We start from the raw sequence: 16,759 nt of genomic DNA, 5'->3' as shown, positions 1-16,759 counted from the left end.
AGAAGTTTTTGAAGAATGGGTTCTGATTCTATTAAGGGTTCTGATTCGATTAAGGGTTCTGATTTGATTATGGGTTCTAAGGTTTCTAATGCGATGAAGGGTTCTAAGGTTTCTGATGCACTCAAGGGTTCTAAGGTTTCTGATGCACTCAAGGGTTCTGATTATATAAATGCTGAAATTGTTGCTTCAAAGGTTTATCATGAACAAGTAAGAATTGCAAAGTTGATGTATGGATATATGAGTATTGCAGAATTGGAAATAAGAAGACCCGAAATCGAAAAAATTCCTGTTGATGCTAATTTCATTAACAGTATTAACGTTGAAGAAATAAAAAAACGTACTACTGTCATCTCTGAAATTACAGAGTGGGAAGAACTTGGAACGGTTAGAGGTATTAAAAAAAGACATAGACCTCATGTTTCCATTCACTATACTCAAGTCGGCCAACCTGCAAGCAAGGGAACCACTCAACGGAATAAAAGAAGTAGGTCTAATTACGACCATGATGATTATTTCGACCGTATTCGCGTGATTCCTCGAAGACCAAGATCCAAGCGGAGAAGAACTACACCACCACCACCACTACTAGCACCAAAATTAGCTGCACTACCACTACAAGTACTAGCAGTGCAACTACAAGTAGCAGCAGTACCACTACAAGTAGCAGCGGCTCCACCACAACCACAGCCACAAAAGACGCCTACTATAACAGCACCACCAATTCGAATAGATGCACGCAGACAACAGCGACGAATTCGAATAGCAGCCCCGCGACAACCACCACCACGGGAAGTGCCTGCTGTAATCCAAAAATTAATCGCTAGAAACAACGGCACCAACCTAATGTGGGTGACAGAGAAGATACTTGAGAATAGCGATACGAAAGCACAACAAGGGAGATTCTTTTTCCCATCTTGTAAAGCATGGAAATATTACTTAACCACAACAGAGAAGAAGAAAATGTATGATGGAGACAAGGAAGGACTGGATGTAATGGTGGTGGATTCAGAAGGAGGAACATCTCATCTTCAATTTAAATTTTGGAAATCTCTGAACAAACATGTATTTACTAGTAACTGGAATTCTTTTGTTAAGAGATTGGGACTGAAAGGGCAAACCCATAAAGTACATATCTGGTGCTTCAGATTACCTCCTGAGAAGGGCTCCAAACTTTGCTTCGCCATTGAAAAATCAGAAATTGTACAATGGCTCTAATTTTTTTGGTATCGAACTGTCATTACTTTGTGTAAATAGAATTCTTTTGATTAAAACATTTTCCTTTAGCTTCGTTGATCTTCTGTGTTCTTACTCTTTCGAGTCACTATTACTAATTTATGCATAGTTTAGCAAACTTCAAAAAATTCTGCTGGTAAAAGCTTAAATATCCTAATCAATGAAATTTGGTTGGGAAATTTTAGATTTTTGTATAAGTTGTTAAGTTGAATATAGGCGATCATTAATTCTAAATGGCAAACGAATTAAAATTTATCATCTTATGGTTTACGGAGTTAGCCGCAAAAAGATCTGGTTGTGTTGACTGAAAATCTTTATTGTGCTATGATGTAATCACCTTAAGAGGTTCAAGAATTCTGATGTTTGTTCTTGCGGTATGATATGGCACGGAACCTATTAACTTACTCTAGTAAAATATACTTTGAAATTTAAATCAGTTAATGTGGGTATGGAACTTTATGTTGATTGTCCTAGAGACTTCTTTTTTCGCCCATCAATGTTGTGCTTGCCCAACCAAAAATGTTTTTGGTTTTGCAGTACTGATATTAGTATCGAGCTCAAAGTTAATGTTATTTCTTTTTTGAATGTTTTGTACGATTCCTTCACGAGATTGCCGTTTCTTGAATTTGTATGATATAAAGTTTGAATTATTACAGTATCAAGCTCTGGTTTGTGTTTCTTGAATGGGATGGTGGTGGTGGTGGCTGTAGTGTTGTCCAACCATGAATATCTAGAGGAGAGTTGTTATTCGCTCTTTATTATCTGACCGGTAGTCTGTTGTTAATCAGAGAGTTGAGGAGTTTCAACAGCAGCTACAAGAGTTCCAGCAACTTGGGGACACGGCAGTAGGAGGCATATGGTCAAAACTACAATTAGGCGTAAGACAAAGATTGTCTGCACTATTGGTCCTTCAACTAATACTCGCGAAATGATATGGAAGTTAGCTGAGGCTGGTATAAACGTTGCTCGTATGAATATGTGCCACGGAGACCACGGATCCCATCAAAAAGTTATGCTGAGCAGTGGACAGGAGTTTACCTTCACAATTCAAAGAGGGGTTGGCACAGATACCTGCGTCAGTGTTAATTATGATTATTTTGTTAATGACGTTGAAGTTGGCGATTGTTGATGGTATGCAAAGCAACATTACTGTGTTCTTATCACAGTGTGATCGTTGATAGGCTCAAATCGAGCTTCAATTGAATTGGGCACTCTTGTGCTGGCCAAATTTTTATTTTACTGTTTTGCTGCAGAAAAGGATTGGGATGACATAAAGTTTGGAGCGGACAACAAAGTCGATTCCTATGTTGTTTCCTTTGTTAAAGATGCAAAAGTAGTCCATGGAGATCAAAGTAGCACTTTTTTTTGTTTATTATGACACTTTGCAGCACCGACTACGTTAACTTTACATGCTGTTTCCGTTATAACAAATTTTTTTTACAAACAATGTTGAGCTTACAAGGCGTTTAATCAACATTTTAAGTACTCCATTAAATTGGGTATAAGAATCATCATCTGTTGTTTTCTGTGTTTAGAAGCAAGGGATGGTTAAGGAAGGGGAAGAGGTTGCTCTACTACAGAGCAGCAAACAACCAATCTGGCGGTTTCAATCGACACATAACATTCAGGTCAGGAAAGTCTAAATCCGGAAAGAAATTAAAGTTAATTTAGGTAGTTTGTTGTGGTTTTTGAGTTTGCAGTGACACTCACATTGTAGTTATTCTAAATTGTTAGTTGAATTATAATGAAAGTTCATCATATTTTATAATAGTTAGCCCAAAATATAAAATAAGTTAACAGATCATAAGAGAGTTGTCTACTTTGTTTCCTACTTAAGTTTCAAATCCTTCGACTCTCCTAATCTCACTAGCTTCTAAGAGTCCCTTTGGTTCCATCTCTATATCTTGGGAAATTCTGCATATATGAGAAAGATTAGGTTTAACTAGTTGGGACTTGTATTCTAGATAGCAACGAGAGTTATGTGTTGTCCGACCAATGTGTGGCGGGCGATACCTTTAGAAGTAGTTAGTTTTTCAAAAATGATAGGGAGACCGACAAGCTGTACAGACGCTGGGCAGATGGCTGACGTGGTTACGCCACGTCAACCATTTTGCCCAGCTGGCGCGAGAGAAGGAAACCAGCGATTTCATTTAAGTTTAGTCCCCGTTATTTTATTTCTTTTCGTTTTCCCCCTCCGTAGGTAATGATCTGGACCGTGGTTTTATCAACGGTCCAGACTAGCCAGTCCGAAGAGAGGCGCCTACAGTTGTCTCAAATTTTGGTTCACAAATTTAACAAGAATATAATAGAAGACTATAATATCAGAGTTGGGTCACCAAGAATATAATGTCTAATTCCCCTTCACCTATTGTCAACTGGTTCTACCCATTGCCAAAGGATTATAAATTGGGTGATCACAAATTTAACATTGTTAGACCTGGACGGAATTAATTTTCGGTTTTGCAAAACATATTATAATAGAAGGCGGTTATAAAAGATAAGCATGATGCCAACAACTGGTTGCCCAGTTGGTTTATTATAAGTATAAATAATATACTAATAAATTTGTCAGAGTTCATGCTTCTTTCATCTTGTTGGGCTTTAGGTCTCTTTCATTTCTTTGATTTAGCTTAGGTTGTTATCGTGCTTATTACATCTTCGTGATATATCAATTTCATGAACGACTAACGTAGTTGATTTCTGAAAAAAATAAGCATGACAAAATTATCAGAAATAAGCATGAGAGAGAATTCCTTTGTGGCATTGGAAATGTTGGAGTTGCTACCACATTCTTCCTCACTAGAACCTTCGATCAATCCTTAAGTTCGTCTAATTACTTTCCCAACGGAGTTAAGAGATCTCAAGATCACTTCTTTATCAATAATGGTGGAACCGTTTCTTGGCCTAGTCGTGGATACAGAAATTCTATCGATCTCAAGATTTATGTTCATAATGAGAATGAAATTGATGGATTGAAGGAGTAAAAATGGATTTCTAATGTAAAGATAAATGCATAGAAAGTAAAGTCCAAATTCTTATAATTTAAACTTCATAAAGAAATGTGAATACCCATGGACTAGTCTTCACCAGAAGTGATTTTTCATGGCTATCCTAACTGAGCCCCTGCCGTCCTTCTGGCACCATATTTGCTTTTACAAACTGAGTAAAGTCTTAATGTTTCTGCTCATATCTTATTGTGCTGTTCTAAATTGAATTCATGTACAGATGAGTTTCGACTTCTTACATGAACTTCCTTTGATGCCCAAACAGGGAAAGAGTAAGACAGACTAGCTTTATAAGGGATTTGTCCGATATACAACTAGCTTTATAACAAGGGATTTGTCCGATATACATGGAGTTCATGATGCTGACGAAACCTTCACAAACGCCTATCTTTATTGTATGTAACTCAACTTCTTATGTGCTCTTCTCAAGAAAGGCTAGCCTGTCAGATTAACCCTCAGACTTCAACTTGAACGTGGATTGGGACCTTTGAGTGAACCGTAATGTATACGTCATGGACATAACGTGGATTAACCCTGAATGCAATTAAAAGAGGACATAATGAGCTTCTTTGTAAACTGTGACTCTCCTAATCACTCTCTTGTAAGAGTCTCTTTTTTTTGCATGTAAGGGAAAGATTAGGTTTAACTAGTCGGGACTTGTAGTATAGACAGCAACTTGGAGGGAGTTATCGGCTGTCCAACCAGTGTCTACTCTAGTGAGCAATAAACATGAAGTCGTGAATGACTACGCCCCCTTAGAATCATAAGAGGTATAAAACAATGACCTAGACGTCATGTTTCCAACCACTACCCTCAAGCCTGGCGTCCTGCAAGCAAGGGAACCACTCAAGGAAATAAAAGAACTAGGTCTGACTACCACCATGATGATGATTACAACCCTATTGGCCTCATTTCTAGAAGACAAACGAATTACACCACCACCGCTAGCAGTAGAAGCAGCTGCACCACCACCAATAGCAGTACTACTACCACCACCAATAGCAGTACTACTACCACCACCAGTAGTAGCACCACCACCACTACAAGTAGCCGCACCACCACAACAACAACCTCAACAGCAAGAGGTGTCTACTATAGCAGCACCCCAACAACCACAACAACGACCTTTGCCTCCTATCCGCCAACAATCAATCGTTCCGCACCAACCTAATGTGGCTAACAGAGAAGAAACTTGAGCATAGCCATACAAAACATCAACGGAGGAATTATTATCCCATCTAGTGAAGCAATAAATTATTATATTATGAGTAACATTTGTTAATTCACAAGTAAATCAACACACCAAAAGAAGAACTAAGAAATCCCATAATAATTATAAAAAAAAAAAAAAAAAAAAAAAAAAAAAAAAAAAAAAAACTTAATAAATTATCCCTAAAATTTCTTATATTGATAAACTTTGCCAAACCTAGGTACGATATGTGGATTTACTACTAATTTTTTTTCTTCGGCTGCTCTCTTGCGGTTCCGTAGGTTCCACAGTTGGGTTCGAGTTGTTTTCATTATATTGAATTTCATATACATTGTATGACGACTAGCAAAACCCTCTTCAAGAAGAAGACCAATTGGATCATCTTTTTTTTGTATCGTCTCCTTATCAGTCGTCGTCTCCACAGTTGTTATCATCATCTGTCTCACATGTTCTGTTGTCGCAACCGAATCATTAATCTCTCTCACCATCTCACTACACTTGTTTTTGTGTTCTTCTGTGTAAATCTCTTGTTCATTCTCTAAGAAGAATCTAGTAAATTCTGTTAATCTATCTATTAATTCTGAACTTCTTAAAGTCGATTGTATATACCTTTTAATCATGAACTCCGCCGAGTATCCTCCTCCGACGACGACCCCTCCTCCGACTCCTGATTCGCCCATTATTATTTTGCTCCCAAATTGGTTGTTCAGGTACAGATGATGAAATTGAGTTAGGGTTTTAGGGCTTTACTACCAATCTATGACTATCCTCTTCTTAGGAAAGAAACACACACCTTTCTTGAAGGACAAGAAAGTATTTTAGGGGCGCCTAAACAACTAAGAATTATTTCTGTAAAAAAAGAGAACCAAAATTTCAGACAACCAATTTAGGCAATGATTTGGCCTCAGACTAGCCAGTCCCAAGAGAGGCGCCTACAGTTGTCCGCCCTTGACCACGGTTGAACCCTTTTTGTGAGGCGCCAACAACAATTTTGGAGGTGCCTTTAGACTCTCCCTCCTTTATAAACCATCTCTAATGCGAAACTTAACTTGGATCTCTATAATGAGGTGAATGTAGTTATTTCAGAGATCCTTAAGAGGACACTCTAAATTCAGAGTGTCCTCTTGAGGACCTCTAAGTGTCACATAAGTAAATCAATTAGTTTTATAGTAAAAAATATAAGATTTACCGTTTCTCTTGAGTGTTGCATTGGAAAATATTGTTTGGTAGTGTCTCTCAAATGACCAAATAAGAAAAGAGACCATTTAGAGAATCACTTTTCACACTTGACACTTAAGATAGACTATAGATCATGATATGTACAAATTTCACCCTCTAGCCATTTTTCTCTCACCTTGTCACATATCTTTCTTCAAGTCTCTCCAGGAGGCAGACGACACTCTACTTTCCTTGGATGAGGGAGATAGAGAGAAAAGAGTAAAAGATACATATATGAGTTTTCAAATGCTTGGTTCGATTGACCTTGATAAGAATAAAAAAGTGACTGAAGATCCAACGGCCGGATTTCACATGGTCCATTGAGAGAAGGTGGCTTCAAATTCTGCCGTTAGATTTGGATTTTGTCGCGCCAAAATTTCATACTCCCATATCTTTTTTTGTTTATAGAATTGGGCTTTGTGAAAGTGGGATTCACTAGTTTACAAAAGAGGTCAATAGCAAACTAGGTTGGTTTAAGAAGACTACAATTCAACCCGTTCACAACTAAAAATTGTGTAAGTATAATGTTTAGATATTAATTAATGGGGTATTTAGCGTTTGGGTCAAGGATAAGTACCGGCATTAGTGTTTAGGTCACAAGTTTGTCCGTTATAGCCTTTGGGTCACGGACTAACAGTTGACCGCGTTGACCGTCGACGAAAACTAACTACCGTTTCAATTCAAAAACGCTAACGGCGTCACGCTGACGAGTTAACGGTCGTCTGCTGACGTCATGTGACCGTTTTTTGAAATTGATCTGGATCGTCCAAATGAACGATCCAGATTACTCACAAATCATACCGTTTTTTCCCAAATCTTTTAAATACTCTTCTTCCCTCTTATTCATACCTCAATCTCATCATCTAATTTCAACAAGTAAATTGTGTTTTTTTTTCTTCAAGTTAGGAGTCTGCTAACATCAACATCAACATCAACATCAATTGGAGTTAAGAGAGAAATAACAAATATGGAATCAAAGAAGCAATTGGTAAGTTTTATTTTTTCTGCCATTTTTGACCCAAATACTAACATTATGCACAAACAGATGTACCAATGCCTAATTTATACTTAATTTTCAGATATGTCAATTGTGTGATCAAGCTTCACATTCTGCAATTTCCTGTTGTTGGATGTACTCTAAGTGCTCCAAGAGAGGATGCCCTGGTATTAGAATGCTATTGCAATTTGAAGGAACACTTGTTAAGGGAAAAAAATACCTAAAATGTCAATTTCCTTCATGTGATGGATTCCAATGGTTAGATGAAGCTCTTGCAAATGCAAATGGGTCATCTTCATTCTCAAAATGCTACTATTGTGGTGATGATGATCATAAAGCAAGAGACTGCCCATGGGATGGATGCCCATGTCCTAAACAAGGATGCAAGGGTATGATGCATATAGGGATATCACATTCACATGAAAATGAAGGGAAAAAGTTTGTGAGATGTGAAAAGTGTGAAAAGTTTGAGTGGTTGGCAGATGCAATTGCCAAACATGAGGCAACCACCAAGCAACAATCCTTGTTGAGAGGGAAAGGCATGCAAACACCAAGTCTACATATGGATGAATTATGTGAGGAATATGAACAAGTCAAAGATGCCCAAGTGCTGCTACTGTAACTCATTTGAACATCATGGAAGTAATTGTCATATTTTGCTTACTAGATGTGTTAGAAATTCATGTAATGCAGAAATGAAACTAGGAACTAGTGGCAGAGCTCATAGCTATGGAAAGAAGTTTTTTTCATGCACTAAACCATCATGCTCTGGATTTATGTGGCTTGAAGATGTATTGAAAAATCAAAACAAATGAATATGTTATGAACTACAATATGAAAATGCATTCAAAAGTTCTAACATCAATATTACTTCAAAAGTTATAACATTAGTATCAAAATGCATTCAAAAGTTATAACATCAATATTACTTCAAAAGTTATAACATCAGTATCAAAATGCATTCAAAAGTTATAACATCAACATCCATTGAAATACTAACATGAAAGAAACCATTGTGACCATAGTAACATAACATCCCATTTCAAAAAACAACCATCAAGAAACCATTAACTACACAAAATACTTAGGCAAGTTTTGGAGTACATACCCATTTAGTCATCAATGACAAATGTCTTCCCATTCAGAGCAGGATTACTTCTGAAACCAATTCTTCCACTTCTGCGCACAAGAGCCAACTTTTGTTTTTTGTTTTGATTCCCTTGTGATATCTGTGATTGTTGTGTGATCTGAGACTCTTGAGTTGTCTGGGTGAAGGTTTGAGATGGTTCAACTGACTCAATAGCATTACCTCTACCAACTGATCCACTGCCCCTACTCAAACCAACTAAACCAACTCCCCTTCCCCTACTCAAACCAACTGAACCAACTCCCCTTCCTTGAACCACTCCCCTTCCTCTACTCAATCCAACTGAACCACTGCCCCTACCCATTCCAACTGAACCACTGCCCCTACCCATCTCAACTGGACCACTGCCCCTACCCATCTCAACTGGACCACTGCCCCTACTCAACTCAACTGGACCACTGCCCCTACCAATCCCAACTGAACCAACTCCTCTACTCAAACCTCTGCCACTGCCCCTAGCAATCCCATCTGAACCAACTCCTCTAGTCATACCTGTGCCACTGCCCCTGCTCAAACCTCTGCCACTGCCCCTTCCTCTACCACTAGATTCACCATTAACTTGTCTAGTCTGATTCCTTATATGTGGGCCTTCATATGGACCAGTTCCAGCAGCTGAAACTGTATTAGCTGGTGCACCTTTACAAGTACTCCTGTTGTGACCATATTCTTTACACTTTCCACACATTTTCCTATCTCTTACAACTCCATTTTGCTCATCTCTGTCTCTTCTTCTCTGAGTTCTTGGTCTTCCTACTGGTCTTACAAGGGGTGGTGGCTTCACATTGTATGTTGGCTACACAAGTAACCTTAAAGTGAGTACACAATAGAGTAAGAGTTATAACATAAGATAAGATGCAAATGAGTACACAATAGAGTAAGAGTTATAACATAAGATAAGATGCAAATGATTACCTCTCCCCATTCTGATGTATGGTTTAATGGTTCAATGTGATCCTGGTAGCTTCTCCTATATGCACTCACAGTGTGTGATTCATCCACATACCTGTCAAAACAAGAAACAACATATTAAGAACAACCACTAAGTCTATAAATTCAAACTTACTTCATAACATTAGAAACAACATATTAAGAACAATGATATTATAAATTCAAACTTACTTCATAACATTAGAAAGACCATAATTTGGAAGAATCACTGCAATAGCATGAACACATGGGATTCCAGACACTTGCCAAGCACAACAAGTACATGTCATCTCTTGCAGGTCAACCTTCCATGACATCTCCTTGTAATCATCAACTTTCCATTTTGTCTCTGTGGATGGCTCAGTCTGATACAAGTGGTAATTCTTCTTATGAGCATTTATAACCTTCTTCACTCTAGGAACCATATCATTCACATCCCACTGTCTCCCCTTCATTTTCCTCTCATAAAACAATCTCATTACCATACACTGATATGCATCCACAAACTTACATATTGGTTTAGCTCTTTGCTCAAGAATCCAAGAGTTGAAAGACTCTGAGAAGTTGTTAGTAATGTGATCACATTTTGATGTTGTATCAAAATGTGATCTTGCCCATTGAGATGGGTGTTCTCTGTCCATCCATTGCCTTGCTTCTTTCTTTGCCTTCTCTAGCTCTTCCATTTGTTTCTTGAACTCACTTTTGCTATAAGTCTTTGCAGCCAACCAAGTAATAGTCTCAAGGTTTGAACCAGGGTGATATCTCTTAAAGTTCTTATACATATGTCTGAAGCAGAATCTGTGGAAATGATTCACCTCACCAAACACATCATTTACTGACTCAATCAAACCCTTTTGTCTGTCAGAAATGATTGTTAGGGGTTTTGGATGTAGCTTCAGATAACCAGCTACAGTCATAAGAAATGTAGTCCATGTCTCTCTGCATTCATTCTTGCATATATAAATAGCAATAGGAAACATACCATTGTTAGCATCAAGTGACATTATGCTAAGACACATACCCTGATACTTCCCCTTCAAAAAACAACCATCTAAACCTAAAATAGGCCTACAACCCCTAACAAATCCATCTAAACTTGCTTTATAGGCAATACACATAGCTTTGAACTGCTCAGTTCTGTCATCTCTGCTACAGGAGGCTATTGAACCAGGGTTTGACAGAAGTACCTGCATACAACATTCTGGTGCCATCCTGTAAGACTCCTCAAAACTACCCAAGATCTTCTCCATGCATTTGTGCCTAGCCAACCAAGCTGTCCAATATGAGATCCTTACATGATGCCTTCTCAAGATGATCTTTCTGATGTCTTTGGGTTTATGCTCAATGTTTTCCCTCAGATCTTCAAGTATCTTATCTGCCACCCACTTGCTGTTTGCCATGGGATTTTTTAAATCCCTAAGCCCTTTACAAGTGTGTCTTAAAACACCAGTCCTAAGCCTAAAGGTTTGTTGGTCTGGCAGTACAGAGCAATACACTCTCCACTCACAGTCTTTATCTTTACACTTATACTCTTGTTGAGTTCTGTGATTCCTTACTTGAGCTGTCACAAACTTCTTTGAGATGGAGTAAGCTCTTATAAAATTTCTACAGTGGGTCACACTCTGCCATTCCATACCAATGAATAACTCATCTGTCTCTGTGTCTGTGTCTGTGTCATGTGTTCCCTCATCATACACATCTTGTGATCTACTCACAAAGTCTTCATTAAACAAATCTTCTCTATCAGAATCTCCTCCTATGTACTCATCTTCATCATCTGCATCTGTGGGAACAGATTCTTCACCATCACTACTTCTTCCAGAATGGTATTCCTCCTCAGGTTCAATACCATCATCTTCATCATCTTCAACACCACTATCTAACACATTTGTATGTGAACCTCTTCTAGCAACTTGATCTTCACACCTTTTAGCAAAATCTATGATAGGAAGCCAATCTAACTCTTCCTCAGACACATAGTCAATGCTCTTGCCCTTTCTTTTGCTTTGTTTACCCAAACCCTTATTGTTTACTGTTTCTTTTGAGGTAGACCCCACCATTTTTCTGCAAAGTTATTCATGATATAACAATACAAAAGCATTGAAACTTACAACCACATTCACAACCACACATAATAAACAATACAAAAGCACAGTGACAGAATTTCAAAGTTACAAACATGGAAAACAGTGAAAGTGTTTCAAAATTACTAAGTTACTAAACCTTTTCAAGTATGGTAAGTGTTACAAACATGGATGACAGTAAGGTAAATGGGATTACAAGGCAGTAAGGTAAGTGTTACAAACATAGAAGTAATTTTGAAATTAGGCAGTAAGGTAAAACAGTGAAAGTGTTTCAAAATTACTAAGTTACTAAACCTTTCAAGTATGGTAAGTGTTACAAACATGGATGACAGACAAGCCTAAAGGTAATTGTTACAAACATAGAAGTAATTTTGGAACAGTTCTAAATAGAAATTAGGTCAATCTAAATAGAAGTAATTTTGGAACAGACAAGGCAGTAAGGTAGTGTTACATGGTAATCATTAGGTCAATCTAAATAGAAATTAGGTTAATCATTCATATGGAAATTAGGTTACAAACATGGTAAACATGGTAAAGTTCGAAATTTTGGAACAGTTCTAAATAGAAATGGAAATTAGGTCAAAAATTCACATGAAACTCGATGAACACTTACCTTACTGCCTTGTAAACCCTAGAGATTTGTCTTCGAAGTAAACAGAGAAGCTCGCACGAACATGTAACCAGCCGGAAATTGACCTAATCGCAAGAACCCTAAACCCCCAAATCGAGTGAAATCGCACAAACCCTAAACCCCCAAATCGAGTGAAATCCCCAATTCTGTCGCGGGAAATAGATTAAGAAAACCCCCGATTTTTTGTTTTGATCCTCACCGTCCATTCAGAACGAATCCAGGCCGTCGGATTCATTCCGTCAAGATAACGGAATTAGGTTAGGTTATTTGGTAATTTATATTTAAGAGTTAGGGTAAAACAGTAATTTCGGGTGAATTGAAACGGTAGTTAGTTTTCGTCGACGGTCAACGCGGTCAACTGTTAGTCCGTGACCCAAAGGCTATATTTGTAATGACTTCATTCCATAATTGTGAGTATAACCCATGATGTAATGATATAATTCTTCCCAAGAAACTTATTATTAAGTTTATAATGTGATATCCATGTTCATTAGTTTAAGTTTACCATACTTTTCAATAGTGAAAGTCTACCAAAGTCTTCTATTTAATTAATCTCTCTTAAATTAAAACTAGTACTCTCAAGCATGTTAGCCTTAATCCATTCATTTAAATTAGTTTCCTACAACAATCAAATTAGTACTATTAATTACGTGTTCTCTCATAAACTCGTAGAATTTTGGAGAACGAAAAAGCATAAACATGGAGGTTTTTGGTAGGATGATGAACCTAGCTCTTGGAAATAGGAGTAATGATATTCTTTCGTTCGGGTTGGTTATCGTATTTCTCATCTTCATTTCCACCATTGTCTACCCTTTCTACATCTTCATCTTTACAACAAAAACAATATCATTCAAGAAAGTCATTAAGGGAGTAATGAAAGTATGGAAGAAACTTATAATAACTCTTTTGTGGTGTTTGTTTATAGTTTTAGTTTCAAGTGGTTTGGTATTCGGATTAGTAATCTTGTTCTTATCTCACATGATAGGATTAGAAGGTAGAGGAGGATCGAAAAAAGTTTTGAAATTTGTTCTTGTTTTATCAATTCTTTATTTCAATGGTTTAGTGTATATTAGTGTTGTATGGAAGCTTCCTAGAGTGGCAACTGCATTAAACAAGAGATTATGGAACAAGTAGATACGAAGAAGATGAGCTTGAAATTTGTGAAAACTGACACGTAGTATAATATGTGGGTTTGTCACTCTGTCTGCTTCAGAAAGCATTGCTTGAATCTTGGTATTTCATAAAGAAAGAAAAAGTTTCAGATCGAACAAGAATGAGTTCCGTTACAACTGATTCGGTTCGCTTTGTAATTCAAGCTCACTACCACGACCGTATATATCTATTGGTTTCTTATAAAAGGTACTATACAAATGTTTGTTTTTGCTGTACTGACAGTTTTTTTTAGAGTATCTCTGTGAATTTGAAATTCTATGTAAATGACTTTTTTTTTTACATATACTCAATTTTAATTTTATAATAATTTCAGATAGTTTCATACCAAGTCTCTCCACTTCAAGTAAACCTATGTTTATTTCATAAAAAAAAAAAAAGTAAACCTATGTTATGAAGTCCACAAATGTCAGACAATCAATTTAGGAAAATCCAAGAAACGAGTGAGAACTTTTTCTAGTAAACTAAAGGGATGAAAATTTTGTAACGTTGAAGAAACACCCAAAAAGGGTATCAACATCAACAACAATCACCAAACTATAGGGTTTCTATCTCCAGTGATTTCGTGAATAAAACTGGAAGTTCATCAATATCAACCCATAAAAAATTCTTACACATATTTCCTTTCATTTTCTATAGTTTACCTGAAAGAATAGTTTTCTAACATAAATTAATTATTATTCACGTATTGCGGGTTTCATGTATTTCTCGACACTATATTACTCTTACACTTTATTTAAACAACATATAACAATCTAAAGACATTTTCAAATGCCAACTAAGGAAACCACTTTGTAAACAATTTTTGAGTGCAGTCTATTTTCAACCCATCATTATAAGTGAAAACAAACATATGTAGGATGCTCTTTATTTGTGTCAACCCCAAATATGACATGTTATTTGACTCAAGGATGTGACAACCAGAAAATATATTATCTATCAATATTTAGATTAATCTCTGGTGACATTTCATTTTTGAAAAGGTCTTGTACTTTTTGCTACTAAATTATCCTACTAATACCTAGTTCAACAAAAAAAAAAAGTTATCCTACTAATACCTTATGGGGTCAAATAAAAATAGAACTAGTCCATAAGCAGGTTTGGCCTTTTTCACCGATATGATTCTATCATTGAACCAGTTCAACGGTTGAATTATCGGATGGTTAACGCAACTGGTTTGATGAATTGAACAGAAAAGAAATACAAAATCATGATTTTTTTTTTTTAAACCTACAAAATCATGATATTGTTAGTAAAGAGATGAACTTTTCTACTGTTTCATAGATTACATAAAATCGCCCAATACCTAAAGTTACAAATAGCCGGAGGAGTTCAAAATTACGGTAAACTATATTTTGCTTTGTGGACCTTAGTAAGGTGCCTTCAAATTAAAGATGCCCGGTCATAACTATCTAATTGTGGCGTGTAACATAAATTAATTCACGGTGTTGAGGCCTGCTAAGTCTTTATCAATGTATTTGCCCCTTGGTATAACTATAAGAGTACGAGAGCTTAGATCGATTGAAGAAGATGAGTCTGGTCTATTCCGCTAAAGGGGAAGAAAAAAAAAGGTTAACCAAAACCATCAAAAAAGAACATTATATTGACCCCAATTTAGTGAAAGAGAATTACATAAATAGGATTTATTTTACTTTAATTTTATAATCTCCAAGTAAAATCAAAATGAAGAGAATAATACATTACCTCCTTCGAACAAAATTTATGATTCTTAATACCTTGAAGCGAGCGAACATGTTGCGGATTCCCTATTTCATGAATGATTGACCACTAAAAAATAAAAACTTTATGCCTCCTTCCTGTATTTTTTTTTTTGTTGGAAAGCCACAAACATAAACAAAAACAACCCAAACTACAAGTTCAGAAAGAAAAACAGAAAAATATCCCAAACCCGTTTACAATTGTTTTGACGAGCCCATTTAGTTCTTAACGGCTTAGTTAGTGGCGGATTTTCGTAGTCACACTCAAATATAAAACTACGACTGACGAATATACAAGTACAATCAAAACGTAGGATCAACTTTGGACGTAGCAACTCACATGGTCTTACTGTTACCAAAAAAAACTTGATCTAGGTCTTGGTCAATCGACGTTCTAGTCAACTTTTACAGTTGATTCTACTTTACATTTCTACCCTTATTTTTAAATTATTCCCTTCCATGGTATGGCCTCATTTCTTCGCCTTAGATTGGTCGTCGGCAGACGGTCGGACGACTACCAGTCGGTGACCCCTTCTAAAAAAAGGGTTACTTCCATTTTTGTCTTCTTCATATTCTCTCTCTCTTTCTCTTTTCTCAAACTTTAGGGACCATTCTCTCTCTTCATCTCTCTCCCTCTCTGTCTTCTTCTCTATTCCTCTCTCACTCTCGCTCTCTATCCGACCAGATCTGGGGTTCAGTCCTAGCGTCTAGAATTTGGTTGAACCAAATCTTCTTCTGGAATTTGGTTCAACAAAATCCTATACAAATTTGGGATCAAATCCCAGATCTGAGAAAGTGACGATCTTCAACTTGAGCAAGAATGTTCCAAGGACGTACCTAGAATTTTTTAACAAAATCCTCGAAAGTGATGATGTTCGACCTATAATATTCATTCAAATCTTGGAAATTGAAGATCTTCAACCTAATTTAGCCGATTTAGAATGTTCCAAGGATATACCCTAGAAAATTTCTTCTTGAGTAAGAAACCAAAACAAGGTCATTTATGATCTTCAAAAGTTTCAAAATATAACAAGTTTAGGCAAAGTTCCGATGATTCATTCGATTGTCATTTACTTCATGAGATCCAGGTAAGTAAATGGTTGAAGAAATTACAGATTGTTGGGTTTGTCATTAACAAGTTTAGACAAAGTTCCAGCAATTCATTCAATTCAACCTAGAAGTCACCAATGTTAGCCAATATGAAAGAGAAAGAAATTACTGGACACACATAATGTTACGTTTCTGGAGAATTTATGATTATCCTCCCAAACCAGATCCTATGCAGCCTTTTTATCTAGTTTAGAAAATAACATAAAGCAAATTAGAGAGGGAAATAGGTTTGATCATTTATTTTTAGGTTCTTACCACTGAAAAATTGAGTTTAGTTGAAATGCAATTTAGGGGAAAATGTTGGCTCTC

At 36.7% G+C, this 16,759-nt stretch overlaps 1 protein-coding gene and 1 long non-coding RNA gene across 2 annotated transcripts; both read right to left on the bottom strand.

Moving 5' to 3' along the window:
* Nucleotides 1-4,397: 4,397 nt before the first annotated feature.
* On the bottom strand, nucleotides 4,398-6,166 carry LOC147569440 (uncharacterized). Its single transcript, XR_015231267.1, has 2 exons — nucleotides 6,058-6,166; nucleotides 4,398-4,772 (listed from the first exon to the last, which is right to left on the bottom strand). It is a non-coding gene; the product is annotated as an uncharacterized LOC147569440 (long non-coding RNA).
* A 2,454-nt stretch (nucleotides 6,167-8,620) lies between these two features.
* Nucleotides 8,621-11,922, bottom strand: LOC147569439 (uncharacterized). The gene is made up of 3 exons (XM_086655930.1): nucleotides 9,930-11,922; nucleotides 9,723-9,813; nucleotides 8,621-9,603 (listed from the first exon to the last, which is right to left on the bottom strand). The coding sequence occupies exons 1-3, from the start codon at nucleotides 11,795-11,797 to the stop codon at nucleotides 8,776-8,778; spliced, it is 2,787 nt and encodes a 928-aa protein (XP_086512056.1). The 5' UTR covers nucleotides 11,798-11,922; the 3' UTR covers nucleotides 8,621-8,775.
* Between the last annotated feature and the right edge of the window lie 4,837 nt (nucleotides 11,923-16,759).

The sequence above is a fragment of the Eschscholzia californica genome, unplaced genomic scaffold (assembly GCF_041429995.1).
Source record: "Eschscholzia californica isolate CP2 unplaced genomic scaffold, dmEscCali1.0.p SCAF_1, whole genome shotgun sequence".
Classification (NCBI taxonomy): Eukaryota; Viridiplantae; Streptophyta; class Magnoliopsida; order Ranunculales; family Papaveraceae; genus Eschscholzia; species Eschscholzia californica.
Note: the sequence above shows the minus strand (reverse complement) of the source record. Positions and strands in the feature narration are given on the sequence as shown.

What these genes read in the sequence shown, in the direction of transcription:
- LOC147569439 (XM_086655930.1), bottom strand. Translation starts at nt 11,797, where the DNA reads ATGGTGGGGTCTACCTCAAAAGAAACAGTAAACAATAAGGGTTTGGGT. An exon ending in GGTCTTTCTAATGTTATGAA is followed by an intron (nt 9,814 to 9,929) that starts GTAAGTTTGAAT and finishes TTGTTTTGACAG; the next exon opens with GTATGTGGATGAATCACACA. An exon ending in ATACATCAGAATGGGGAGAG is followed by an intron (nt 9,604 to 9,722) that starts GTAATCATTTGC and finishes TTACTTGTGTAG; the next exon opens with CCAACATACAATGTGAAGCC.